The sequence below is a fragment of the Ammospiza caudacuta genome, chromosome 2, assembly GCF_027887145.1.
Source record: "Ammospiza caudacuta isolate bAmmCau1 chromosome 2, bAmmCau1.pri, whole genome shotgun sequence".
Classification (NCBI taxonomy): Eukaryota; Metazoa; Chordata; class Aves; order Passeriformes; family Passerellidae; genus Ammospiza; species Ammospiza caudacuta.
The window spans coordinates 61,604,860-61,632,745 of NC_080594.1; the positions used below are offsets into that span (position 1 = coordinate 61,604,860).

Consider the following 27,886-nt stretch of genomic DNA (forward strand, 5'->3'; position numbering starts at 1 on the left):
ATGATTGAATTAATGTTGGAGTTTTATTGATTGGTTGGTAAGGTTAAATATAACTTTAAGCACTAATACTAGAAAAACTAATATAAGCAGCAGAGTGGCAGAGAGAGTATGGTCTTGCTGCTTGACAGAAGAAACTCTACAAACTATTGAACATGCAGTTCTCTGCCACAGCTGCTGTGCTAGTTCAATGTTCTTCCCTCTGACTCTTGGCAGTCAGGGTTCCACCTGCAAACCCAGCACCTCACCCATTTACAGGAAGGCTGGTCATACCCACACCAGTGGTTGTTTATCTGGCAGCGCTCCCTGCAGCTGGGGAGTGCTGGCAATATTTTCAGGAATGTGGATAAGCTTTGTGGGAGCATATCTGGTAACAGTCCTCACCCCGAGGGCTGTGTTAGATTGACGGAAACACTGGAGATGGAAGCTATTTTTTAAATCAAACTATAAAATAGGGATGTTTTCCTATACTACAAATATTTCATAATTCTAAAAAATCTGAAGTGATAATGCTTGACTGACATTAATTTTTAGATGCAGGGAAGTTGCTTAAGTGTTTACTGGAAATGTGTGTGTGGGGGGGGAATTGCACCATAAGGTTATATCTTCACAACAAAACTTCATGCCATAGATGCAGCTATTACACATGGAAAATGCTTTGTCAGTTTAGTTTATGTCAGTTGCAGAAGTGGTGGAAATCTCCAGCAGCAGTAATGTGTCTCCAGCAGCAGACTGTTGTGTAACAGACAGTAAATGGAAATCACTCCCTCCCCGTGTCCCTTGGGCTCTGGTGTGCCAGCCAGGTGGATCTGTACTTTGAACTCTCTTTGATATGGCAAAGGAAGGGAAAAGCTGGAGTCAATCATGAAAAGAGAGCTCACATTGGGAGTTTGAGCAACCCCTCCCCTGTTACAGCTGCCTTTGTGCCTGTGGCAGCAGCCAAACAAAACATGATAGCTAAAATCCCAGCCACTTCTGAGTCAGAAAGTAAAAATTGAGGCCGCAGTTCTTTTCCACACGTGTGTGAAGCCACAGAGGAGAAAAAGTCTCTTGTTTATTTTTGAGGCATTTCACAGAAGGAAATTCCATCCGGAGGAGGCGGAGGATGGAGGCCTCAGGCCGCCTTTGAGAAGTCCTGTCCACAATGTTGTTGTCCTGGACATGGGCTGGGTGCTTGGTGCACAGCACCAGCTGACACACTGAGAGGTATTTCTGTTTTTATTCTGATTTGCACAAAGTAGGGAGCTAGGTGGTAACCCACAAAAGGCTGGTTCTCTGATTACTAAAACTTCACCCTGGTTATAAGTTTTAACAAAGGCATCAGCCTTCATTGGTTACAGATTATATAACTTTTTTTCTTTAATTAATACTCTAACCCCTATTGCTAGTGGTCTCATAAACTGCACCAGGGGAGGTTTAGGTCGGACATTAGGAAGAATGAGGGCAAGCAGGTATTGGAATGGGCTGCCCAGGGAGGTGGTGGAGTCACCGTCCCTGGAGGTGTTTAAGGAAATACTGGACTTGGCCTGGTTACGGTGGTGCTGTTCAGCCAGGGGCTGGACTCGATGATCTCAGTGGTCATTTCCAACGGAACTGATTCTGCCATCTCTGGCTTCTCAGGCCTGCGAGCGCAGTTCTTCCCTCCCTGTGAGCCCGGGCTCCGCTCCAGGCGGTGCTCGGGGGGTCAGTGGTCCCGATGTCCCAGTGCTGCCATGACCTTCCCCAGTTACTGCCCAGCCCTGCTGACTGCACTGCCGGCGGCTCCCGCCCAGCCAGCCAATTCCTCTGGTGACTGCCTTCCCTTTTCCTTTAAAGCGAAAGGTCAGGCAGGCGTACGATGCTCACAACGCAACTGCGCAACTACTGCACTGCTCCAGCTCCAGCTACCGGTTAACGACTGAAAAAAAAAAAAATTTAAATTGCCGACTTTGACATAAATCTCTCCAAGCCCGAGGGGCCGAGGTTCCCCGCGGCGGGCAGGAGGGGGCGGGCGCTGCGGGCAGGAAGAGGCGGTGGGAAGGGCGGGCAGGGCCGTTCGCTCCGCTCCGCTCGGCTCCGCTCGGCTCGGCTCGGCCGGGGCCTCCGCTGGGGCGGGGCGGGGCCTGCGCGGCCGCTCCCGCGCCTCCCGGCAGTCCCCGCGCGGCGCGGCCTTGCGCGGTGCGTGCGGCGCGGGCGCCTCGGCGGCTCCAGAAGTTTCCTGGGGGCCACGGGCGGCATGGAGGAGGCGGCGGGAGCGGCAGCGGGAGCGGCCCCGCCGCGGTGAGCGCCCTCCCCCGCCCTGCCTCCCCCGCGGCCCCGCCGCCCGCCCTCCCGGCCGCTCGCTGACGGCGTTGTGTTTCCTTGGCAGGTTCTCGGACGCGGACGTCGACCGGGACCCGGGGGCGGCGGCGCAGGTGAGGGCCGGGCCGGGCCGGGGTTGGGCCGGGTCCCCGGGAGCCGGGCTCAGGTGAGGTCGGGCTGCAGGGGAGCCCGGCGCGGACCTGGCACAGCACTTGTGCTGCCTGTGTGGCAAAGAAGGGGTGGGGGGGAAAGCAAAACAAACTTTGTCTTCCTTGAAGGTAGTTGGTAGTTCTCACAGCTAAATCAGTTAAGATTTGTGGGAATAGAACCCCCAAGCTTATTGAAGAGAGGTATTGCATCTTAGTTTTTATTCTGCCGTGGTCTATTTTCTTTTGCTCTTCCTATATTTTGTGGGCACCACGACTGATCTTCCTTTCATCTGGAGAGAGAATAATTTTTATGTAGTGAGAATGGTCACTCACTGAAACACTCCCCACGGACACGGTAGAATCCCCATCACTGGAGGTTTTCAGGACACGAAGGGGCAGGTTGCTGGATACTCTCATCTAGGCGGGCTTTCCCATGGAAGGTTAGACGAGATGATCCTTTGAGGTCCCTTCCAATCTGGCCTGTTCTATGACTTCGTCAGTTAATATGTTTTAATCTATTTTCTAAATGCAATTTTTACTTAAAACAGATGGTTAATGAGAAGACAACTGGAGGGTGGATAAGTGTTTCTGTTTAACTAGGGAGGGGAGAAGATGTAAAAGGTTAGCACTGCTTGAAGAGAGTGGGTGGTAGAACCATTAAGTGATACTAAATTATCTTTCTGCAAATAAAATGGTGAAGCTGAATTTTTCAGTTCTTTGGGGTTTAGGCTGTAACTTGTAGAAGTTTTTCAAAAGATAAATGACATTTAAAAACCAGTTTGGAATAGCCAAATCTGTATGGCAGAATAAAACTAATTCACGATGTAAAAAAAAGAGTTTCACATTTTATGGTTAAAAATAGCCACCAGCAAACAAACCAAAAATCCCTGACACTAAAAGGTCTTCAGAAGTATTAGGGAATGCTGCCAGAATGTGTTTTTGCATTTTTTTTTCCTGGATTAACATAGTTGTTTTGCTTTTCTAGCTTATATTTCAGTTTTTTTTGTGCATTCAGTGCTTCAGGACATTACGTAACACATTCTATAGGCATTATTTAATACCTGACACAGTAATGCTGGTGCCAGTTTAGGCCTTGTTTCCAAATCCCTGCACTGAGTAGGCAGATTTGCTTGGTGCTCTCTGAACTGGGAAGTGCCACAGCTCAGGGCAGCGTTTTGCTGACTTGGGGGCTCAGGTCTCCAGGTGCTGCACTATGCTTGCATGAGCTTATGGTGGTCTTTATGTTCATTTGTTTGGTGTTTCTCACGTGGGAGACAGTTCTGTAGAAATGGTGCTGTGTAATGCTTTCACACCTGGCTGGGCTTCTGTCCAGTTGGCCTGGCATTTCTGCACTGTGTCCTTGGGATTTTTGATTGCTTTAATTCCTGGAGATTGTGCTTTGGCTTTCTGCACCTGGCTCTGATGCAATTGCAAGATCATCATCCACCTTCTAATACTGTCTGAATGACAAAACTCATGAATGACTTCTCATTTTAAGTTGAAAATGTGAGCTGCTATGTGGAGACAGAAGCTCTTTTAATTCATGCAAACTCTTTACTGAATTTTCCAGTGTATTTAGAAACAGATCTGCAATTTAGTCACATGGTAAGGGCCTTTGGAGTAAAAAATATGCAAATATCACTTAAGTGTGAGGGCAAAGTCTAAGCTTGTTCTAAGTGACTGTTGCTGATGTCTATAGTCTGGAGTTCCCAGTGCCAGTCCAGCATTACTTGGCTTCTCAAATAGCTTACAGGAGTTACTTGCTCCATGTCTGTGCCTGGATGAGACATGGTAACTTACTGATAAAAAGCACATAAAGAGAGAAGTTTTACACTGTTGAAAATGCTTGGCTTTGCTTTCCTTTCCTGGGATGAGGGTTAATTTTGTAGGAGGATCCATTCATATGTTGCTGGCTCCAATCGGTGCATCTGTCATCAGCATAAATCACAGGAAATGGTGTTTGGGGGAGAGGTGATCTGTCAGAGCAGTGCCTCTGCACCTGGATGTGCCTGTGATGTTCAGTGTCAGACCCTGCTGGGTTTCACATGTCAGAAGTACTTCACCTCTCAGCATAATATGAACCCATTTGAATATGTGCAGGGCCTCACATCCCTGCCATGTGGAATGCCTGCAGCCATGAGTATTTCCATATTGACAGCTGCTTTTGAATAACTTTATCTCATGAAGTACAAGTAGATCAAGTTACTGCTGCCTGCCCCTTTCTTCAGAGACCCCCAAGGATTTAAATTCATGTGCTGTGTCTCTCTAGAGGTGTGTGTATGTTACATAGTAAGAATTTGTGCCGCTGCTAGAAGCAGCTGTTCTGGCCCCTTAAGTCCTAGGTGGCATAAACACTTTATGTGACATCTGTTAGAAAAAGACACTGGCCTGAATTAGAGCTAAGGCAAGTCCTCCTTCCCTTCTTTTTTCTGTCTTGGTGGAGCAGAGTTTTGGCAGCTGTGCTGTAAAAATGTTTCTGCAGGTTTAAAGCTTGTATCTTAGCTACCTTCATACTTGCTAGGTTCCCCGTGGAAGTCTGAGTAGAAGTCAACTTAGCAAACAGTTGTAGCAATGTACTGTAGTCCCTTTTGGAAGACTGGCTTCTAGCAACAGGAAGAAATTCTCTCACCAGTAAGGAGAGAATTGGAGATGCTCTTTCCAGGTGTGTGCTTCAAGTTGCTGTGATTTTATTCTGTGTGCACAGTCGTGAACTTTTCTCAGAGAGAGCAATGTGTTATTATTTCAATCCGTATATCCTGTGATTGCCTTAACAAAGGACTACTTTATGCTTATTTCCATTGTTCAATAATACCTCCTCTGAACCCTCTGTTCCATAAATCTTTCCTTCATCTGCTTTTGTGCTCAGCATAAATTGAAACAATCTCTTAGCACTATAATTTGTGTTACATGGTATTGCATAGCATCTTATCTCCACACAACTGTTCTGACATACTGTGCATTGACTTCCAAACTCCTAATACTGCTCTGCTCTCTCAAATCCAGCAGACCTGTGTACAAGCATACTTAGAATTGTAGGAAGGTTTTTGGAATAGAGAGGATCATCTGTGTTAGACTTCATGTTTAGAGCATTTGAAATCCCACTTCCTTCACAGTAAGAAACAGTCTGCTTGAATTTGGTATAATTGGCAGGTTCCTTGTACTTCAGGCTCTGATGTTTAGCTTTGTGCATGAGAGCTAAGCAACAGGTAAACAGAAATGCCAGTTAGGATTTTGTCTTCTGAAATGTCTCTTACTTGACAGAGTTTGATACTGTGTTTTTATGAGGATTTCTGAAGTACTGTTTCATTTTTTAATGTGTGTTTACAGGAACTGACAACAGCTTTGGAAAAGAATCCAGATGATGCAGAATGTTATTGTCAACGAGCTTATGCTCATATTCTTCTACAGAAATATGCTGGTAACATCTTCAGTCTAAGAATCCTTTTACAAGTGTATCATAACACGTGTTTTACAGGAGATGTCTTCAATCACAGTAACGAGAGAGTGTGTTATCTGTAACTTAATATGCTGGTTTTAGTGTTGGTACATAATCTTGTCGTTTTCTTAGATTGTTTTGTTACTGCAAAACTTTCAGTGAAATGGGTTTGCTAGAGTCCCAGCTTTCTATTTGATTCCAGTCTAGTATTATCTTGGCAGCTTTTTATAAGCAGACTTCTTAGGCAGATCTTGAGGTTTTTGCATTGTGTCTTCCATCATTGTGTTCTTGGTAGAGACTGAATCCTGTCATGGTAGGAATGTGATAAGTGAATAATGCCTGGGAAAAGATTGACTGAATAAGATCTGGTTTATTTTTTCTTTCCAGTAAAAACCAAACAAACAGAATCATGCCTCACATCTAAGCAGAGTATTTAGCTAAATGAAAGTCTTGCTGCATTTTACATAAGAGCTCTGCAGCTCTGTGAGGGATTCATGTGTGGCAGTTGTGGCTAGACTTGATTCAGACAGTGTGATTTGTGTGCAAGCTAAGAAAGATAACATAGTTCATCCTAGAAAAATTTCACTACTGAAACACTTGACACGTCACTGCTTTTTATAACATTATGTTTCTCAACTTTAAACTGACTTTCAACAGATGCAGTTGCAGATGCAAAAAAGTCTCTAGAACTCAACCCAAATAATGCTGTAGCGCTCCTTAGAAAAGGGTATGTATCATTTATGGTACTTGGGGAATATTGTGCTAGTCTCTAGGTCAATACTAGAGTTTGGATTGCAGTTCTGTGCAAACTTTTTACAATACTAAGAATTAATAAATTCAAAGCCATGCTGCTTGCAAGGCATTTGTAATAAATCCATGTAGTTTGGGGTGATTATTGTAATACCTTTGCCTTTTCAAAACCATACCTTTTAGGTAATTTAAATTCTTACATGTCATTTTAACCAATACAGCATGTTATCTATAGAATGTGGACTCCACTGAAAAGTAATCACTGTTTTCTTGTATTTTTCTTTATTTGTGTCAGGTTAGGTGAATATCATATCAAAAACTATGCATCTGCTTTAGAGTCTTTCAGAGAGGGACAGAGGCTGGACAGTAAGTATTAAAGTTTCTTGTGTGTATTCCTTATGTTAAAATAATGGGTAATGTGTTAGATTAAAATGGAGACCAAAGATTTTTTTTTTTTTAAGGCTAATGTATTGGGTCCCTAACACCATCTGTCTGACTTTTGAGAGCCTTTATGCAATCACTGCATGAAAGTGTTAAACTGTTTAAAAATGTGTATCAAAGTTCTGAGCAATTGGTAGCAGATTTATTTTTTGCTTTATAAGTGTTTTCCTGCTTCCTGGCAGTCTTGAAGATAAATAGTAGCAATATTATAGTGTTAAGTGTCATAGAAAACATTTTAAATAGAGCAGGCTCTTTAGATGTAGCTGGAATTTCTTCTTAAACAGTTTTATAGATCAGTCTTTAGAAAGAATGTGCAACTTAGTGGGTATTGAAACTGACAAAGTGGATTTTTACCTTACATTACATACCACTTAATTACAAAAGCCATTTTTTATATCTCTCTTTTCATCTTACAGTGTTGGCTTTCTGGCTTTCTTGGTACTTTTTAGTTTGGGAACACCTACAGCTTTTCTAAAACCTGACTCTATTCAATAAGCAGGAAAGGAGTTGTTAAAAAACAGAAGGCTTTGGTAGGACTTATGGGGAAGCACAGAACAAACCAATTGCAAGATGGTTGTGACCCCTTTATCTTCTCTCCTATCCCCCATTATAAATACAACTTCATCCTCTCTTCCAAACAGCAAGAAAAGGTGGTAAAAAAATAAAAAAGCACCTTGAAAGGTTATGCAGAGCAAAATGTCCTAATCTGATAAGAATTGTTGTGGTCTCAGATCTGTTCATCTTGTTGTCTTATCTATAATAGTAGTGGCTGGGACATGTAGGCTTAGCAAAAATATAATTACTTTGCATCTTTCAAATAAGTGATCTAACCCTCTGATTTAAAAGTGGAGTTCCATGGAAGTGTAAGCTTATACTTGATGCCAAGTGATCGTGCTCCTTATTACTCTTGTGCTTGTTTAGCCTCTTGTTTCAGTGCATTAAGTCTGCAGAAAGCTACTATTTTTAAAGTCTTTCCTCCTGGATGAATGTGTTGAAATGGCCCAACCAAGGGTCTGAGTGCTGAAGCCATCAAAAGTGAAGTGGCAGTGTTGGGCCAGTGGTAGGAGGGAGATGTGGTGAAATTGCAGCAACTCACAGCTGTCAGTTTAGGCTGCCCTGGAACAAGAGTTGAAAATAAGAAGTTTCCTGAAACTCTTTCTGTATTGGTAATTTGGATAACTAGATGGTCTATATTAATTTCACAGTAGAGACAGGTTTGTCTTTGCAGTGTAGTCCAGTTCTCTATTTTGTAACTTTCTGTGAAAGGAAGAGATTCCTTCCACTAAACTATGTTGCTTTCCTTACTTGGTAGGTTACTTTTTGTGCATCTCCAGGCTCATCACTGCTGAATTTGAGTGTCTATTCTTTACTTTTCATGCTCTTGCCCCACCCCAAGCAACCACTATCAATTTGAGGTTTTTCATGTGCATGGGTAACCTCACATTCTATTGATGTTGTAGAGTATAACACAGAACTGCAGATATCTTTTAGATAAGTCAGTGAATACCAGGGTCCTCTGCTAATTCAGAATCCCCAAAATACAGCACATTTTCTTGTGTTGAGTTGCTTCATTTCTACCTGTTTGAATTTAATTTGCTGTTGTTTTGCTGCTTACTCAGTTGAAGAGTTTCTGAAGCTTCCTAGCACTTCCTGATTACTCTCTTATCTGGAAATACTTTCTGCTGTGCTTCCTCCATCTCATTACAAAGTTCTGTAGCCTGCTGTGAGATGAGGAGTCTCCTGAAGGCCTTTTAAAAATTACAGACTTAGTTGATTTTCTTTCATATATTACCTAATTTGCTGGCAAGTTTGTGTCAGTAACAGAGTTTACCTTTGTGGAATGTTTCATGGATCCCAGGGGAAAACATTGTGAGCACAGGCATTTTGGCAACACAATTAACTTGCAGTTAAATGCAGCTAAGGCAAAATGAACAAAGCACAGAAGGAAAATTTGCAACATTCACTAGGCAGGTGATGAAGAGTGGCTTCAGCTGTTGCTGCCTTGGGAAGAATTGCTGTGGTGGGGAATTCTTTGCTGGCAAAGCTGGTTTCTTTGCCACACAAGTGGGCAGAAGTACATGGATACGGGTTTCTGTTCTTTGCTAATGTAAGGGCTGTTTTAAATCTCAATCTGGAATGCTGACAAGGATGAGCTTCCTACTTGTGCTCATCACTGGCAGGCCCAGGGTACCACAGCAACCTTCCCATTACCCACCTACAAAGATATCAAAGTAGGACTTAATGTGATGAGCTGTGCAATGTACAGTGTTTCTTTATTTTATGAAATAACATTAGAAAGCAGTACTCCTTTTGTTCAGCCGTGTGATGCATGCAGATTTTTGCAGTTCCTATTCCCTTAGTTAAAGAACGAGTGTTACCTGGTACTCTTCAGTGTCCTATGTAGATTTAGGACAATTACTCTCAAATTTTCTTGAGGTTTTTTGCTGTGACCACTGAATGAATTTAGTAAAGCTGGAACATGGCGACTTTTAAAAGAATTTTCTTACTTTTCTTGTATTTTAGGAGTTAGTAGATTTTCATCAGTGAAGACCCAGGAAGTTTTTAGTAGAAATAAGTTATTTGGGAGGATAATACCATTTTAGAGATAAAAATTTATTTGCCTCAAATTATAAAATGTGCCAGGATGCAGGGAAAGAGTGTGCTCTTCTATAAAAATAGGGAAGTTAACTCTGCACTTTTTAGGTTTGTATTGCCTAGCAATCTAGTCATAGGCCGTGGTTAAAAAGAGAATTCCTCACCTGCTTGTGAGGGAGGTTGGATCAGTGGAGACTTTGCTTAGACTGCAAAGTTTGGAAGTCTTTTTAGGTTGTGGTGCTAAGTTTTGAAAATATTGATTAATTTAGGTTTCATGGGAGCTCTGGAATTCCTGTAATTCTGTGCTCTGACCAAAAGTAATATTAATTTTGAACTTGCTTGTGTTTGCTTGGGGCTTTTTACAAGTATCTCCAAGACTCTTTGGACAGCCTGCTTGAGGGTTTGCCCATTCTTTTGGTAAAAAATTTAGATAACTCTTAAGATATCTGGTCAGATGGCAGAAGAAAAGTGGAGTGAAATGGCTTGAGGAGTGGGGTAGCAATTTTATGACCAAAGGTGCACCTCAAAGTGGATGTACATTTTATATTTAGAGGGTTGGGGTACATTGTGTAGCTTCAGTGGAGTCAGACTTGGTGTTACGTGCATGTCTGCTGGGAATTTTGTCAATCTTCTCCGTGTCCTTTGCCTCATAGTGTGAATTTACTTATGAAACTAGAAAAAGTTCAGCTATTCTTAGTAGTTGGTGAGCATTATTGCTACTGTTTTACTTTCTTCACAGTGGAAGAGTTTTTGGGAATATTGTTGAAATAAGGTGATTGCTCTGTTGTTACACTATCATCTTTTTAGCTATTTTCCAGTGAATTAATTTCTGTTTGGGAGGCTTGCTTCTAGGAGAGAATACTTGATGTTTGTCAAAAGTTGTACAACTTTGGGTTGTCTACACAACAGACCATCTCCCTTGACATTTCTCTGGAGAGGAAGCATGTGACTATTTGAAAAAGTACTTGAGAGAAAAATGTGTAAAACTGCATGTCTTGCTTTCTAAGCAGTTACATAGGAGTTGAACAGACTGGAAAGCAATGGCATATTCCTGTCAGTTGGACAAAATCTAGTCTCCTACAGTATAATTAGAATTTAATGAAATATAACACACAGTGTAGTTGTACAAAAAGACTTAAAGCCTAAGTGAAATGACAGAGCTTACAAGGAGGTTGTAGGATATAACACCTTTTTTAGTAAATTGCTACAAGTTTGGGATGGATTTGCTCCACTTGGCAACTGAGAGGACTTTTTCTTCATGCAATACATGTAATGCTTGATTACATGTTTTAATATTACTGTGGAGGAGTAATATTACTGTGGTTTAATATTACTGTATTTTGATCTCTTCTAGATGTAGATGATACCTTTACTATTTGGATTAAAAGATGTGAAGAAATACTGAATGGTAAGAAAAACCACATTTATTTAGTAAAGGGATTTGATATGCCCTGTGCTTGGAAGCGGTGTTATGTTTTTCAAAGAATCACTACTTTCCTCTTGTTTAGAACAAAATAATTTGTTCTAAAAGAAAAATCATTTTTAGAAGTCATGTTTTGCTATCTCTTGTTTCTGTTGGAGTAGACACCCTTAGCACTTGTATGCTTCATTCAGATTTGTAGGAAGATTTATATTGGCTTTTTAGAGTAATAATTAGCTGTGCCAGGAGAGTACTTATTTAAAGATCAGACAATCATAATTAATTTTAACTTATTTTCATACACAACTGTGAACTAATTTTAACTGTAGAAGTGTCAGCTTGCTATCTAAAGCTTACATCAAAATAAATTTTCAAGTCTTACAGAAGATAAAGTTGGAAAGAGGTAGAAATTTGGAGATTTTGCTCCTTGATTCCATGTGGAAAGTTCCATAGATGCTAATGGCTGTTCTGGTGACTTACCCATGGTAGTCACTGAGTGTAAGCATAGTTTCCTTTCATACTTTCCTACAGACAGCCAGCCCTGACAATTAACTCATCCACAAAGCTTAGGCTGCCTGGGGATTCTGATGAAAGAGAACAGAGCAGAAGAATTTTGTGTCATTTTTTCCTCTGCTTGTTGTGACTTTCTCTCCTCTCTGTGCTGCACACTGGAGAATGGGGCAGTAGAACAAGTTTGTGTCAATGTGTTGACTAAAAACCATATAGAGGAGAACCCTTTTGTGTTGTAGAGTGATGAGCAGATTTCTGCTTTGTGAGACACTTTTTGCAAGGTTTAATTTTATTTGGAGGAACTAGGTAAGTGATTGGCCTGCATGGTCTTTTTTGCAAAGACTTACTTTGGGCAACAATTTTTTCTGAATGAGGTTACAATACACTTTTATCTTTAACATTGTATTTATATTTTGCAGTGTTTTGCAGTAACGTTGTATTTATATTTTGCAGTAGCATTTTATATTTTGTTGTATGTTATTCAGTTTTATCCTGAATATTCACGATCTTGTTCTGAACCATCTTCTTAATTCTCTGATACACCAGCAAACAAAGCAAACAAACCGATAAAGGCAGTAACGAAGCAATAGCTGATTTCTTCATTGCAGCTTCATATTTTTTTCTCTTTTTGTCAGTGTTCATTATAAAGAAGCAAAGGGAAAGTTTGTTTCTTTTCAAACATATTTAATCTGAAATATTTTAGAAAAAAATAGTTACAGGATGGGAGGATACTAAGCTATAGTTCAGATACAAGTGCTACAGTACATTTAGGGTCATGTAAGTGAATTTCCATCTCATTCCCCAGTGGGAAATTTCCATCTAATTCCCCAGTGAGGTTTTCCTAGCATGAGATAAAACTGTGCTGAGAGCTGTGTGCTGTTCCTGGGGATGGATGGATGATAAACCTAGTGCAGACTCCCAGACAGTTTTTTTTTTTTTAACCTCTTGTTTCCTGTGATGTTGTTTTAATTAAAAAATGCCTGTATCCATTTCAGGTAGGCAAGGGAATGTAATGAAAAATTTCTTGATTCAGTTAATCAGAACATGGTTTATATTAGAGTTGTTGGTTTGCACAAATTGCTGGTTGAAGTCTGATTAGAAAGTAGAGTGTCATGGAAGCAAAATACTATAGGTAGAACTGATGTGTTACTACGTGCTCTGCTGTTGAGACTGGAGTGAATGCAGGATGTCTGGAGTAACTGAAGCAGCTAGGGTAAGATTGTGCCTTGTAAGTTCAATATGTCTTTTTCTGAAAATGCAATTTCTTTTTTTTCCAGCCTCACAGACTGATTTGGTAAGATATTTTCCTTAGTATGTTTACTATTTTCACTTTTCTGTTATGCTAGAGTATATTTTCTGCTTCAGTGGCTTCACTTCCGAGCTTTAAAAAGAATCTTTCATATTGTGTGCAATTCTGAAGTATTTAACTTTTCTTCTGAGCATGAGTGCTTTTGAGACTGAGGCTGCAGACTTGAGCCCTGGAAACTCTTAGGAATGCTTAACAAATCTGGCAATTACTGTGCATCCGTTGAGGTAAAATTTAACTTTCTGGCTCGCAGTCTGCTGCCTAATTTACAAATTAACCAGTTGTGGTTAATTGTGTTGTCACTACTAACTTGATTGAAACTGTTAGGAAGTAACTTTTTTTCCAGAAGCTTGCAAGTGGTTTGTGTAGACTTTTTTTCTGTTACAACCTGCTCAACTTTCAGTTGTCTTTTTTTTATTGAAAGTCTTCATAAGAGATGTTGAAATCGACCTCTCCTTCTGTTTTTTAATTGTTGGGACAAAAAAAAAAAGGAGGGGCGCTTTGCATTGGATATTCTGCTACCTCTTTAATAGTTAACCTAAATTTTTTACATTTTGAGAACAGGGTAGAGGAGAAAAATGTACAGGAAGCATGGTGGCAGTATGTAGAGACAAATCTTAGATTTAGAAGGATTTTATGTTTAAAAGTTGAACCTTGAGTTCTCAGACCTATTTTAGGTTTCCTTCATGATTTATAGATTAGCAGTATAGTCACTGGATGTTTTCTAGGTCTGCATCTTATCCAGGAGGAAATGAGTTTGAATTGAACTTAATTGCTATTTATAAAATATATTCAGGTTACAGACTAACACATTTGATGTAAATTGAAACTTTTTAATTTGTAATCTGCCATAAATGATTAAACAGTGGAGAAGTTCAACCTGTAAGTTAATGTTCACACGTAAATCAGGGAAGGGGAGCAGTTGGAATCAAGAAAAGGGGAGCAATCCGTGAAAGTTATTTGTACCTTGAAAAGTACTTCATGGTGTAATTTCACTTACATTGATGTAACTTTCTTTCCAATTGAATGTGCTTCAACTAGAATATGCAGCAGCAGCCTCTGCCACCAAAGATCAAGTAAGTTGACTTCAGCATTACTGTGAAATTTAAAGTAATTGACATATTTGCACTTTGGCTTGGGGATTGGAGAAGCAGGATAATGACTGTAGGAGGTTTTTTTGGGGTAACTTCAGAAATGTGGCAGTCCAAGTGAAGTGTTACTCAGTGCCATCACTTTTGTTCAGACTAAATGGTACTTTCAGGAGGTTAAACCTAACCAGGAGAGAGTGGAATAGCATCAGCATTCTGACTTCTGTTTTCTTATTCTCGTGCTGAGCTTAATTCAAAGCCTGTTCCATTGTGCCTGGTATAGTTAATGTTTTTGAGCTATATTAAAGATTCTGAACTAAGAAGCGAATGATTTAGGAAAGTGATCTAATTTTATATGCTGTGTGTGCTTTAAAAAAAAAAAAGTTCCTTCTTTTTTCTTTTTTCAAGATATGACTGGTACCAAACAGAATCTCAAGTAATTGTGACCATAATGATCAAGAATGCACAGAAGGATGATGTCAGTGTGCAGTTTTTGGAGAGAAAGGTGATTTGTATTGGTTATTGCTACTCATCCCTAAATTCCCTGAGATGCAGTGCTCAAGCCAGTGAACATTACATGCTGCAGCAGCACAAAAAGAATGGGGAGGGAGCCATGGGAAGGGAGCTCTGTCCTGCCGGAGCTTCTCTTCTGTACAGTTGTGCTGCACATGAGTGTGCCCAGTCAGGCGATTTGGGATGGGTTGCCACAGCAGTGTCCATAGCACTTAAACACAAGCAGTATGAGGTGCGCGTGCTGCAAGGGAACGTCTGGGTTTCAGCTGCCTGTGTGGAGGGGTGGGGGAAGAACTCATCTGGGTTTAAACTATACATGCATCTGGAGCAGGACTGGGCAGAAACAAGGTATTCTTAAAATAGGTAGGAATTAGTAATGTTTTGCTCTAGGACAGTTAGAGAAATAAACCCACCCACCAATATCCAGTCTTTTTTCCATTTGGCACTACTAAAATCGTGGCAGCAAAATATATTTTTTAAGGAAGTACAGTAATCCCTTTAATGAAGTACCATATGTTGTATCAATGGATTTCATGTTTAAATTAACAGTCAATATCAAAGAGTTGGGTTCTTATTCTCAACTAACTTGATACTTCATTAAATACCAGAAGTACTTGGTTATTATTATCTAGTTTAGGTTGTTAAAATAGTCTGAGCACTTGTTCTGTAGTTTTCTTGTATTAGAAGAGAAGCTGCAGATTGTTTTCATGTTCCATTATTAATATGTTGATACTTAATTTGTTGTATAATTCCTTCCCTAAAGACTTAAGATCCAGTTGATAGGATAGTAGGGTTTTTGAGTACATGTAGCAAGGGCTGAAATCTTCTGTTCATTTTCTAATGTATCTTAGAAACATCTCGTCCAGTAATGCAGTAGTGTAATGGCATGGTCTGAAATTATAGTAATTTAATCACTTCATCTCTGTGTGAAATGACTGTCCTTTACTTGAAAATGGAGCTGCTATCAAAGATGACCAGAGACATGTTTTCAACTTTTAATAGATGAATGCATCAGTGAGACTTCCATCAGGTGAAGACTTCAACTTGAAGCTTGATCTTCTTCATTCTATAGTGCCAGAGCAAAGTACGTTTAAAGTGCTTTCAACAAAGGTGAGCTTCTTAAAGTGTAAATCATTTCTTTGACTGCTGCAATCCTGAAAATGTTTCTGTTCTATTGTCTTGTCTCTCTGCAACAGTCATAGTATCTTGCTTTTCATATAGAAATGCTCTTTTTTTCTTCAAGGTGTCTTTCAGCTGGTGGGAGACTTTCTAAACTTGTGCAAATATCAGAAATAGTAATATGATGGCACTTATTGAAGTGCAAATGAAAGAGTTATGTTGACGATTTTTTCACTTCTTGCTAGAGAAAGGAGACTGTAATCTTCACTATTAAAATTCAGGTAATAGGAAAGCATGTACACCCTTTTACAAAACTTTCAGTAGCCAGTCTTGCCTGGTGAAGCCTTGTTATCTTTGTGTGCCCAAGAAATACAAGTCAGACTTGGAAGATTTCACTGAAATTGTTCTCTACCCTTTCATAGCTTCTTGCTGGTGAAGGTTAACCATGTGGTTAACTGTCCATGGCTTTTCAAGAGAGTGTATTCCATGCTGTTCCTGGAAAAAGTACATGCCTGGGGGCACTTGAAAATGGCATGGTGTGAGAGAATGCTGCTGTTTCAGTGTTTTGCTTCTTTTATAGTACAAGTATAGAAAAGTAAGGAACAACGGTCTGGTATAGTACTTGTTGTTGGCATAGTGGATAGACAGACATATGCTTTGTCCACAGAACAAAGCCTGAATCCCCAGTGCTGGAATATGATGTTGTTTCTTCTCTTGTATTTCAGCAGTGGTTCTGCAGAGCTTATGGGAATTCTTTTGTATACTCATGTTCCATTTTACCCGTTCTATTCTCAAAAAGGTACCTATAATAATTCTTGCATAATTTCATGGAAGAGAGATTTCAGGACGGCATGAGAGGATTGCCACAGAAAGTTGGTTTTGTTTTTCCACTCCTTGTACAAAGAAATCTGGGCAGGTTGTGTGATTGAGGACTTTACTTATTCCCCCACAGTGTAGTAGCTTACATGGCTCAAAGTATGTAGAAATTCTGGTAGAAATTCATTAGTATTTGTATAAATTTGAGTGGAATGAGGACAGACCTTGTCAGGAACAGTAGCTGTGGTGTCCTGTTTTCTTTATGTTCTTAACCTAGCTTGTGTTACACTTTTCATTTTCTTTTGAAGTTTACCATTACTTCCTTTGGAAGTGTCTACATTAACTGAGTACTGTGAAATTCACTTGACTTTGTCTTTTCCACACTGCCATCTCTACCCTGGGTTTAGTTTACTTTGAGGTTCCAGAACTGGAGTGGAAGGTTAAGTTACGTTCAGGCAGTGTCTGAACTGTAAATATTTTGCATTTATTTTCAAATGTTATTATTCCTAAATACTTGTGAGAGACTATTTTTGAGATAAAATGGGTAAGAGGTTACACAGAAGGTGTTCTAACTGCAGAAGTAAGGGCTTCAGTGTGTCCTTTTGTAGAAAGGAGTAGTATTAAGCTGCCTGTGAGGGCATACTGAAGGAATACAGTTTAAACTGCCCCAGCTGGTTCTTATTTTGACCACCAGATGGAGTCTGGAAGGAAAAAAAAATTAAAAGCATCTTGATGTTAAGTATGCAAAGACTTCTTTACAGGTTTAGAATATTTTTCTTAGAAAAATATTAAGTACTTTAAGGGAATGATGCAGCCTTAGTGTTTGATTACCAGAAGTTCAGCTTTCTCTTCTTAGCTTTGTGTATATACTTGGCTTCTATGAGCAGAATGGCAAATAGTCAGATAGTACTTTGAGTAAATTAATCTTACTGATTAAAACTTTTCAAACCATTCACATATTATTTTGTATTATTTACATGAATTCCTTTTGTAAGTACTTGGAAAGAAAGACATAATCTCATTATCTTCCCAATTACATGAGCTTGTTACTATGCAATCCTAAAGAAGTTGAGTTTTCTTGGGATAGAGAGGGATCTATTCCTGTGGATTATTAATTTCAGGTGAGAATAACTTGATTTTTTCATACTGCTTTATTTTGTGCTGCTGCTTTGAATGTGTGAGCCATGTTGCCACTAGTATCATATAGTCATCACTGGGCAACAAAGATCTGGCCTTTCTTTTTCACTTATGTGAGCAAATATATGAGGAAATGGTGGGACATATGAGCAGGCTGTGTAGTGAATAGTTTGGGTCCATGAACTTTGTACAACTAAAAGAATTAAGAGATAGAGAATGAAACAGCAGAACTGGCAGAGAGTAGAACAATCCTGTGTATTTTGGAGATAAGAGGAGCTGTGGAGGGTTTTCTCAATACTGCTTGAGATTCAGCATCACTTGACAAATGCGAAGGCATGACTGTAAGGATGCAAATCCAGGAGGAGAAAACAGCCTTAAGTGTATTTGCAGAACTACAAATTCTAAAGTCTGCAAGGAGCAGACAGAACTCAGAGACTCCTGAACTGGTTCTTTCAGCGAGTGTTGACAGTAGTGAAAAATACAATTGCCAACATGAGGATTGTTTCTTTCCCAGCGAGGAAATGAAAAAGTATACCTTTGTATCCATGCTGTGTCAAGCTCTGAGATACAAAGTCTGTTTGGAAAATAAACAGGACTAGCAAGTGTTACAGGGGTGGCATAGATAGATGTTTTGAGCTGTTTCAATAGTTTCTGTGTGAGCAAAAATAAATTAGTGTTTGTCATCTGCAGACTTTGACTTCAAGCTGTGCACTAGAAGATGTAAAATATTTGATGCCAGCTGAAGAGCAGCATAATTTGTGGATGAAGTCCAGTTCTGAGATAAAAATTGTAAATTGGTCTTTGCGCATCCTCTAATATTTTATATTCTCTAATTGTCAGCAGTTTTGCAGATGATATAGGCTACCTTTAATAGTGACTATATCTATTATTACCATACTTGAAGGCTTTTTATTTTTTTTACCCAATTAGAAAATTTACTTGCTGTTCAATAGGTAACAGTGCTGGGAAATTGAACTTTGAGTTGCTTATGGTTCCTGCTCACATTTAGTGGCAAGTTACTCAGAGTTGCCTCTTGTTGTTCAGCATTTATTTCTATGGCCTATTGCCTCAGGTTACGTTAGTGTTAGAAAATGCTGAATACCACTGAACTGAGCCCTTCTCTATATCTACATAGCATTTTGTACTTTAACAGCACAATTGATACATCATAACTAAATCAATTGATGTTGTTGATTGTACTCCTCATCTGTCAGAAGTGTCTGACTCTAGCAATCTGATCAAGCAAAAAGTAACAGCTGCTCCTAAAAGCAGTGTAGAAATTTGAGATTTGTGTCTTACAAATGGAAGCTGAAAACTGTGTTGCACTCAAGGTTTCACAGGAGGAAGGCATCTTTAGTAGTGCTGTTTGGCTTTTTACTTCTTTCCAGAAGAGGGAGCCAAAATGTAAAGGCTGGACCAGGTTTGCTCTTTGCAAGCTGCCTGGGTGCAGTTATTCTGTGGCTCAGTGTGCATACTGTCATCATGCTCCCTTCACAGAATGAAGAAGGCATAGAATTTTAAATTTTTATGGGACTAAATATGTTTAAGAAAAACTAGTAAATATGTATCTGTCCAGAAAATATGTCAGGAGAGTAGAAGTGTACAAATAGTGTAAGGATTTCTACTGTTATTAAATATGCACAATCAACCTCACTTTCTTTTCCCTCTTCTGCTCAGTCTGTGTAGTCAATGTATTTTGGATTCCAGGGGAATATTTTGCAATGTTCCCCTGGGAACTTAGGTGACATGAGCAGTTTCTGTAGGTCTTGTGATGAGTTCTAGGTGGTGCTTGGGATTTTCTTTTCCTCAGACTTAGAAGAGGAGAGTGAAGATGACTATGTGCTTTTAGTGCTAGTGCTTATGACCTTGAAGGAAACTTGAGGTGGTGCTTTCTGGTTTTCCTCCTATCTACAGATAGACTGAAGACAATTGCTGTGAGTTCTCAGTTTGTAGTGCTTTGGGCTTTTTGCAAGCAGTGACTTGCAGCAGTGTAGAGCCGTTTGAAAAAGTGGTAAAATATGGTTTCTTTACCCCAGAACTGTCCTTTAATTAGAGATCAAAGTTGTGCTGCAGACTGAGGAGGTGTTAGAAACCTTCAGCCTCTTTTACAGTTGACATTTGTTGCTTAACAGAGATGTCTGAGGGAGAAGCACACACTCAGCAGCTTCATGCCAAGAATATGGTTGTGTGCATCAGTGGAATGTTGTTTTTTTCCTTGAACCAATATTTTGATTTGCAAACACTGGAATACCCTGTGAAGCTAACTGGAACTGATGCCTGTTGCTGAATGTGAGGGAAAAGGCAAAGAGTGGAACTGTTTCACATGCTCTTGGACTGTCATCAGAGTCTCTATTCAGAGGCAAATGTACACAAAGAGATAAACAGAAGAACATATCTATTTTAACTGAAGCTGGATCTTACCACTGCAGTCCAGTCCTTAAAAGATACTTTCCTGTTTAGGGTGCTTGCATTAAATTGCTTGTAGGGACTTGAATGCAGACTTGGCTGCTCTTGAGTGCTTGTTTTCACTGGAAGAGTTTCATGCGGATTGATATCTCCCATGTATATTCTTGAGCATTTTCTATAAATTATAAACTAATATTTAAGGTGAATGGATAATTTTCTGAAATTTCTTGCATCTTTTAGGCAGGGCGGGTCGGAGCAGTTTCTTCTTCTATGATAGGCGTGATGTTTACATATTGAACAATAAGTTTGATTTTATTAATTTCCTTCTGTATGAACGAAGATGGATTTGAGACAGATTTAAACTTGGTAATACTCTGAGAACTATTATTTTATACATGCATATAAGTCAGTGCCCATGCTTTATATAAATGCATAAAAGAAAACGATGCATAAGGGGGTTTATGTCTTGAGAACTATTGGAATAATGATGGTTTACATGGAGAATAAAGTGACAAATAGCTTTAGAATACCAAAAGGATCTCTGTTGCTAGCTTCTCTTCTAAAATTTAAAAACTTTGTGTTGGCTATGTAATATCAGTCAGAGGAAATTTGAACCTTTTTCCCTCCAGTTCCCCATAGTACATAGCTGGAAAAGAAATAAATAAATCCCTTCTGTTGCAGTATACTCCATATAGAATAAATGTCTTAATTATCATTGTGTGTGATAACACTGTAGAATTATTTTCATCTTAACATATTTGGTTTAAAGCTATGGACCAAAAATCTTGGAATTTAGAGTACAAGCAATATATAAAAGGTCTTTGAATAATTAGGACACCAAACTGTAGGCATATGTGCTCTTAGAGGCACATTTGAATAGTTCTTATATTTTTAGAAGACTGTTCTATTTTATCCTATGAAATTCATGAGATGATCACAGAAGGACAGCTCTAAACACTTAAAATTTATGACTCAGAGGAGGCAGTCAGTAGTTCAGTAAATAACAAAGTAGCTGATCAGAAACACTGAATTCCTGTTTTCAGGTGTTTGATACCGCAGAACACCAGAATTGAAAAGAGTACTTTTGGTATGTCTTAAAATTAATGGCTGGACTGTTGTTTAAGCTTTGCCAGTTTTGACCAGAGCTTGACAGAAATTTACCAGTAGTAAATGAACTTGCTCTTACCATGGACTGTAAAATATAAAACACAGTAAAAATTAGGAAAAAAAAAACAAAAACCCTTGTAGTTTGTCAGTGTACACCAGAATCTCCTTTTAGGGTGGAAGATAAAAATTCTTCCCCTTTTCATGTGTCCCAGTTAGACTGCCACCGCCTGTCCCAGAAGGAAAGTTCAAGTGAAATCAAGCATCGGAGGTTTCAGCTTTTTAACAATAAATATCTGCCTAGAAAATAAGTGTTGCCTAACTAGTGTTGGTCTTTTCCAAAGAGGAGAAATTATTTCTTAAAACTGGATTAAACACTCTTTTGTGCCAGTCATCCTAAAATAAGATGTTGTTGTTTTATTTTTATGCCATCAATGAAATTGTTTAGGATACATTTTGAGAGGAACTGTGGTGCCTTTTCTGATAGCTGTCACTTGGATTAAGCCCCAAACGAACATGTCCAAATCTCTGGTAGGCTTTAAAAAATTGATTACTTTTATGACCAGGAAACTGGGTAGAAATTTACCTGTGTCCTTTCACTGTGGATGGTGTTTCTTCTAGACAATAAATCCCTGATTTGACTCTGTTCTCAGAGGGGTAGGTTTCTCTCAAGACGATATTTCAAACAAGTAGTGCATGAATTCCATGTGTCTTTTCCTTTTTGCTTTGCTCTCTTTGAACCCAAAACACAAGGGGCTTTAAAGAGAAAGTGTATTATATTTGCATTGGGATTGTTTCTAAATCTGGAGTACCATGTTCCATTGTAGGCTTACCAGTGCAAGAAAGGCACTGATGTAGTGAAGCAAGTCCTAGCAGAGGGCTGCCAAGATGGTCAGGTGGCTGCACAGCTTGAGCTACAAGGAGAAGCTGAGGAATTAGGCTTGTCCTTAGGTGGCATGCAGAGCATTTAATTTGCAGTTAAATTTTCCTGTCTTATATACTAAAGTTGGCATGAGGCACACAGGCATACATTTTATGAAATATAAATGTTGAATCAAAGTAGTTGGCAAAGCGTTGATGTATTTCTCTTGCCCAAGTGAATTTTTTTCAAAGGAGAGGAAAAAGCTAACAGTACTTTTTTGCTAGATATGACATAAATGTCTGTGCTGATGTGTATCTTTTCTGTGTGATAGCTATCAGTATCTGTATTAAAATCTTCATTAAAATGCATTCATTGCCATTTGTGCACGTAATTGGGACTCACTGAGTTGTTCCTTCTTAGATCAAATAGAGCTCTCAAGTTGAAGAAACACGCTCCTTCACAAGCAGAACTTTATAGCTTTATATTTTTGGAAAATGTGGTTGTATAATGGTATGAAGTTAATGATTTCCCCAGCTTTGCTCCTGCCTGCCACTTCGCCTAATGAGTAACTTCAATTGAAGTGGATGTAGTAGACAGAGTAGAAGTTTAATAATGTCAGAAATACATTCTGTCTCAGTTCTTCAGCTGTGTGCACTTCCAGCTTGGCGGGGTTGAAATGGTTTAGAGTTAAGAAATCTGCATCTTACACTGGGAATTAGTTTGTGTCATTGGCTTCTCCTTAGGGCTGTTTGTTGTGCAGTACTGTTTTAGGGACAGTTTTAGAGAGGAAAATGTAAGGGCTAGCAGATTAGAAAAGAAGGGGGATTACTGGAGCAGCAAAACTAAAGTTGTTCCTTATTTTCTTCTTATTATGCATGGGCAGAGTACTGTGGTGAATAGCCAATGGTCTTTATAAGGACTCATTGAGGAGGATTGTATTCTGAGAAGAAAACAGTCCATGTTTAGTAGCTCACATTGAGCATTATATTGCATTAGAGGTCATTTTTGGTGTGGATGAAATAAGCTGTATTTGAGATACTGGAAGGTATTGGTGGAAAGCCTGAAGTGTAAGGGCAAGAAGAATTAGTGAAAGAAAAAATAAACAGAAATTGAAGAGATATAGGGGAGAGCAGTTTCAAGCATCTGCTTTCCTCCCCCCCCCCCCCCCCCCAAACATGCTGGTAGATGCACTAATAAGTAGAGTATAAAATCTGAACTTTAGAGCCTCAACTGAAATGCACAACTCAATCGAATATAGTCTCCTCAGCTGAGAAGAGTTTATATAAGAAACAGAGGAGAGTGGTTTTAAATTAATACTCGTGTTCACTTGTAACTAATTAGTTCCTTTGTAAGTAGCTAATTAGCTTAAATGTTTGGCTCAGGAGATCCAAATCCACTGGGGAAAGAAAACCTGCTAGTTCTGCCACTTGTGGAACTACTTGATTGTCTTAAATGCAGATATTCAAATGTTTTGCTTCCTTAAGCTAATAACAGAGCATTAGATCTATGAGTGTAGGTGCTAAGAATGAACTTCAAGGTTGCAATTTTCAAAATGTTTTTAAAAGAGTCCAGTGGAGATAGCTTTACTGACTTCTTTTGGTTTACTGAAGAGTAATTCTTCTGCATAGTTTAACAGAAATCGCTGCATCCGTACAGATTGCGGTAATAAACTCTGAAATACAGGCCTTTTTTAGGGAGGGTAGGTTGGTCATCCAGACTAACAGCATTTTGATTTTATTTGGTTATTTTTGGTTCTGTGATGTTACTTTCAAAATGCATACTCTGATGCCTAATTTGTGACTTGTCAAGTGGCTGAAAGTATTAAAAAATCCAACAGATGCAGGGAGTGGGAAATCAAATACATGTCGGTGTTGGACTTAGAAGTTTACTGAAGCTTTTGTCTACCTTTCATGCCTTTACCTTAAACTTTTTGTTGTTCTCAGTACACGTTAGTGGTGGAAAATAAGTATCAGAACTTATTTTGGGAATTTTTAGTTTCCTGAGGGGAAAAAAAGCCAGAAAACATTCATAACTGAATATTCTGTTTCTTAAAATTCATTGTGATTGCAAACATGGAAGCATTAAAACTTCAGTGAGCTAATTTTTTATATTTTGGTAGGATACCTGAATCTGTTGCTTACCAGTGATTGATTTAACAATGGATTAAATAAAGTTCAAATTTCGGATCAACATAATGCTGTGCAATGAGCTTGGTGTTTGAATCTAAGGTTAGCTTTTACAGTGGTGCCTTTGTTCTTGGGTCTGCAGGGATCCCCAGGTTGTAGTGGCTTTAGGCAGAGCTAAGAACTTGCTTCTGCTGAGCTGTTTGCAAATAAGGAAGCACTGAAGTTTAGCAAGCACTGATTTCAGTTAATTAATACCATCATATGAGCTTTGTGACATCTCCTTAAGTGAATAGGAGTGACGTTAGACAGTCCTTGTTTTGAAACTTTGTAACCCTATAACCAAAGGAGAAGGTTAATTATGAAAAAAAAAAAAATTTCCGTGTGATTGTCTAAAGGGATTATGTGAAGTCGTGAATAGGGCATGACATACTTCACTTAATTTTGTTTCTCCTATGGTAATTGCAACCACATCCATTTTTAATTGCCAGTTTTGTCAATGAATACTTGACAATTTTCTCCGTAGCAGTGTTTGTTCATTGAACCAAATGAATACAGCTTCTGAATTTCTCCAGTGGGAAGATCTGCATAGTCCCAGGGTGTTTCTCTGGTTTGTGTAGTACACATCAAACATGGAATTTTTTGGTAAATGAAATGTAAACTTAGATAAAGTTGGATTTTGTAGTCTTTCAAAACTGCTGCTTATTAGAGCTGACTGCCAAGAAAGGGATGCTTGAAAGGCAATACCTTGGAGCCTGGCAGTGTAGAGACTTTGGGACTGATTGTTACCTTTGGGATGCCATAATTTGCAAAAAGAATCAAGTGAATAGTAAGTAAAAGAAAGTTAAGTGCTCCTGAACAGAAAGGTAGAAGTCTGATACAAAAGCTGCACAGGCACATGGGAGCTTGTTTGATGTGTGACTTGAGCTCGAGTAACTTTGTCTTGTAAGGTAGGTAAATTTGGCTGTGATACAGGTTTCATATTAGAGGCTGTGTTTCTAAAACCAAATGTTTGTATTTTCTTACAGCTACAGGATCCAGCTACTTTGGAGCTGCATGGCAGAATTGTTTGCATATGGATTAATTTGTTCTTTGTCTTATGTTTTGTAGGTTGAGATAAAAATGAAGAAGCCAGAGGCTGTAAGATGGGAGAAGCTGGAGGGCCAGGGAGATTCTCCTAAGTTAAAACAATTTACACCAGGTTTGTTCTCTGAACTATTTAGTCTTAAATGTTTTATTTGTAATGAGTGAGTTACAGTTATTAATAATAGTTCTGTGTTAAATATTGTTTATAAAACCACAGCTTCATATTTGCAATGAAAAGCCTAATCATCTTGGTTTCACTCTGTCAAGAATTGACAGGAAGTCTGCAAGCCATTAGTGAAACATACGTATTAAATTTAGTCATAGTCTCTGTTAATCTGATGAATTGTTAAGGGTATACATGTGCTTGCCAGTAAGTCTGCCTATCTGCTTGGGTCCCTGTTCTGCAGTTCTGTACGTTGTTAAGTGTGTGTGTTGTGGTTTAGCAATGGTACCTCCCAGTTCACTGCCCCATTGGGCCCCTCCCAAAGGACACCATCGAGGTCTCACTTTCCCCTCCCCTTTCTCACTGCAGTGGGATGAAGTTGAGAATTGGAGGCACAGTAGGTGAAGGGTTGAGATAAAAACAGTTTACTTGGAACAGCAATTAAATTAGAAAGCAAACAGTAACAGCAACAACATTAATAACAAAAGGCTACAAAAGAGAGAGTGATTTACATGCAAAATGCACCAGTGGACCCCAGTGCCAAGGACCAGGGGATGGATGGTTTCGCCCTCCCCACACCTTTTTCTTGACTGGAAGCCCTACCCTTCTTCTGAGATGCCCAGATCATCCCACCCCAGCACTGATCTGCCCTGTTGTAGAGTATCATCCTGTCGTGTCCATTGAGCTTCAGGCCCCACCCCTCACCACTACTGCAAAATATTAACTCTGTCCTGGCCAGACCGACAGCAGTTGTTATGTTATGTGACCTGTTGCTTAAATAATTATTGTTTCCCTAAGTATTGGATTTCGCTTGGAGACTAATAGATTGGAGTTTTTCAGTACAGATAAACATTCTGTCTTTGACAGAATTTGAATTTCCTGATGTATTGATTTCAGATTTTTTTAAAAATTAGCTCAACTTATTCTATGACTCTAGGCTGCTGTTTTGGTTTTTTTTCTGTCAGCCAATATGTCTTTTTGATATCATTTATCTGTGTTGCTGCTGGCCAGCTTTTTGTGTGTGTGTGTTGGATAACAAAATTACATAACTCTGTTTACCTAAAAATAAACTTCTGCATTTCTTAGTTTCCTTTATTTTTGTTTCTGCAATGCTTATATCAGTTCAGAGGAGTCCATTTTGCATTTTCATGACCCATCTCTGATTCATCAGGTACCTGTGTCTGTGTTCTCTGATGCTCTCAAAGTAGTGAGAAAATGCTTAGTTAACTAACACTTCTGTTTTCAGATACCCAGCACTTATACCCATCATCGTCTCACTATACAAGGAACTGGGACAAACTGGTAGTTGAAATCAAAGAAGAGGAGAAAAATGAGAAATTAGAAGGAGATGCTGCTTTAAATAAACTCTTCCAGCAAATCTATTCAGATGGTACAGATGAAGTAAAACGTGCCATGAACAAATCATTCGTAAGTCTTCATTCTTTTCTCTGAAAAAGTAAAAGAAACCTGTGACTTTTGCACACTGATATGATTTACTAGATTTCGCATATGTGGGAAAAGCCTGTTACCAAAATTTTATGTCTGTAAATGAATAAATTTTGGCCATGGGTCTGTTGGAGATACTGGTACAACTACACTCACTGAAAGCTACAGGGCTGTACTCTGGTGAATGTGACTCTTTATGAATCCAAGGTTGTGCTTTGTCACTGGTCTCTTCATTTCAATCTGTATTACCAAAAGAAGTAGAGGCTTAGCTCATGTAGAGTTTGAAAACTTGCCAGGGGGTGAAAGGATCAAATTCCTCTCGATTACTTGACTCTAGTTTAATTTGTAGCCATCACAGGCAAGAATGTGACTGACCCTTCAAAAGCTTCTTGTTAATGAAGCAGCATCTCCCTGTGTCCAGTAGTGATAAAAGTGCTGCTGGGCTGGAGATTATGGAATGGTGCCTCTGTCGAATTTTATTTCATAGGTACACAATTTCTGTGTAATCACTACTCTTTGAAGTTTGCTGTAGGAACTGTGGCTTTTATATTGCTAGAATGCTCAGCAAACTAAACAAGCTCTTTCTCATATTGCAGATGGAATCTGGTGGCACAGTTCTGAGCACCAACTGGTCTGATGTTGGTAAAAGGAAGGTAGAAGTAAATCCTCCTGATGACGTGGAATGGAAAAAATTCTAATCCTATTTCTGATCTTTACCATCTATGTGTTGCCATAGTCATGTACTGACCACTATGTATGGACATAGCATTCTTGGATTCAAAGCACTGAATGTTCCCTTGAAAACAGGAATTGTCTGTACATTTTGCGTGCTTTAGAAATTCCTTCATCTGCAAATCTTAAAGATATACTCAAGAGTGGAACCCTATTTTTATCATCTGTCTTAATTTCTGGGAATTGAGTCCATCAGTCCAAATTTTTTACCACCTTTATCAGCTCTCCTCTTTGGGATAGGGTGATCTCTAATGGCTGGTCAGGATTATTGCCTTACACCTGGTATTTCTGTTCAATAACTTATTAGATCTTGGCAATTTTGGGTAAAAACACTTTTCACAACAGTGTTAAAATTGTTTGCTCCTTAACTCTGCTAAATAAAACTGTAAATACAACTTTTTCTATAA

General features: G+C 39.2%; 1 protein-coding gene across 1 annotated transcript; it reads left to right on the top strand.

Annotated features, from left to right (window-relative positions):
- Positions 1-2,135: 2,135 nt before the first annotated feature.
- SUGT1 (SGT1 homolog, MIS12 kinetochore complex assembly cochaperone) lies at positions 2,136-27,886 on the top strand. Its single transcript, XM_058825091.1, has 13 exons — positions 2,136-2,256; positions 2,345-2,390; positions 5,754-5,844; positions 6,520-6,589; positions 6,908-6,978; positions 11,003-11,056; positions 12,856-12,872; positions 13,926-13,960; positions 14,381-14,477; positions 15,488-15,595; positions 25,163-25,253; positions 26,548-26,729; positions 27,344-27,886. Exons 1-13 carry the CDS (start codon positions 2,213-2,215, stop codon positions 27,443-27,445), a joined length of 1,008 nt encoding a protein of 335 aa, XP_058681074.1. The 5' UTR covers positions 2,136-2,212; the 3' UTR covers positions 27,446-27,886.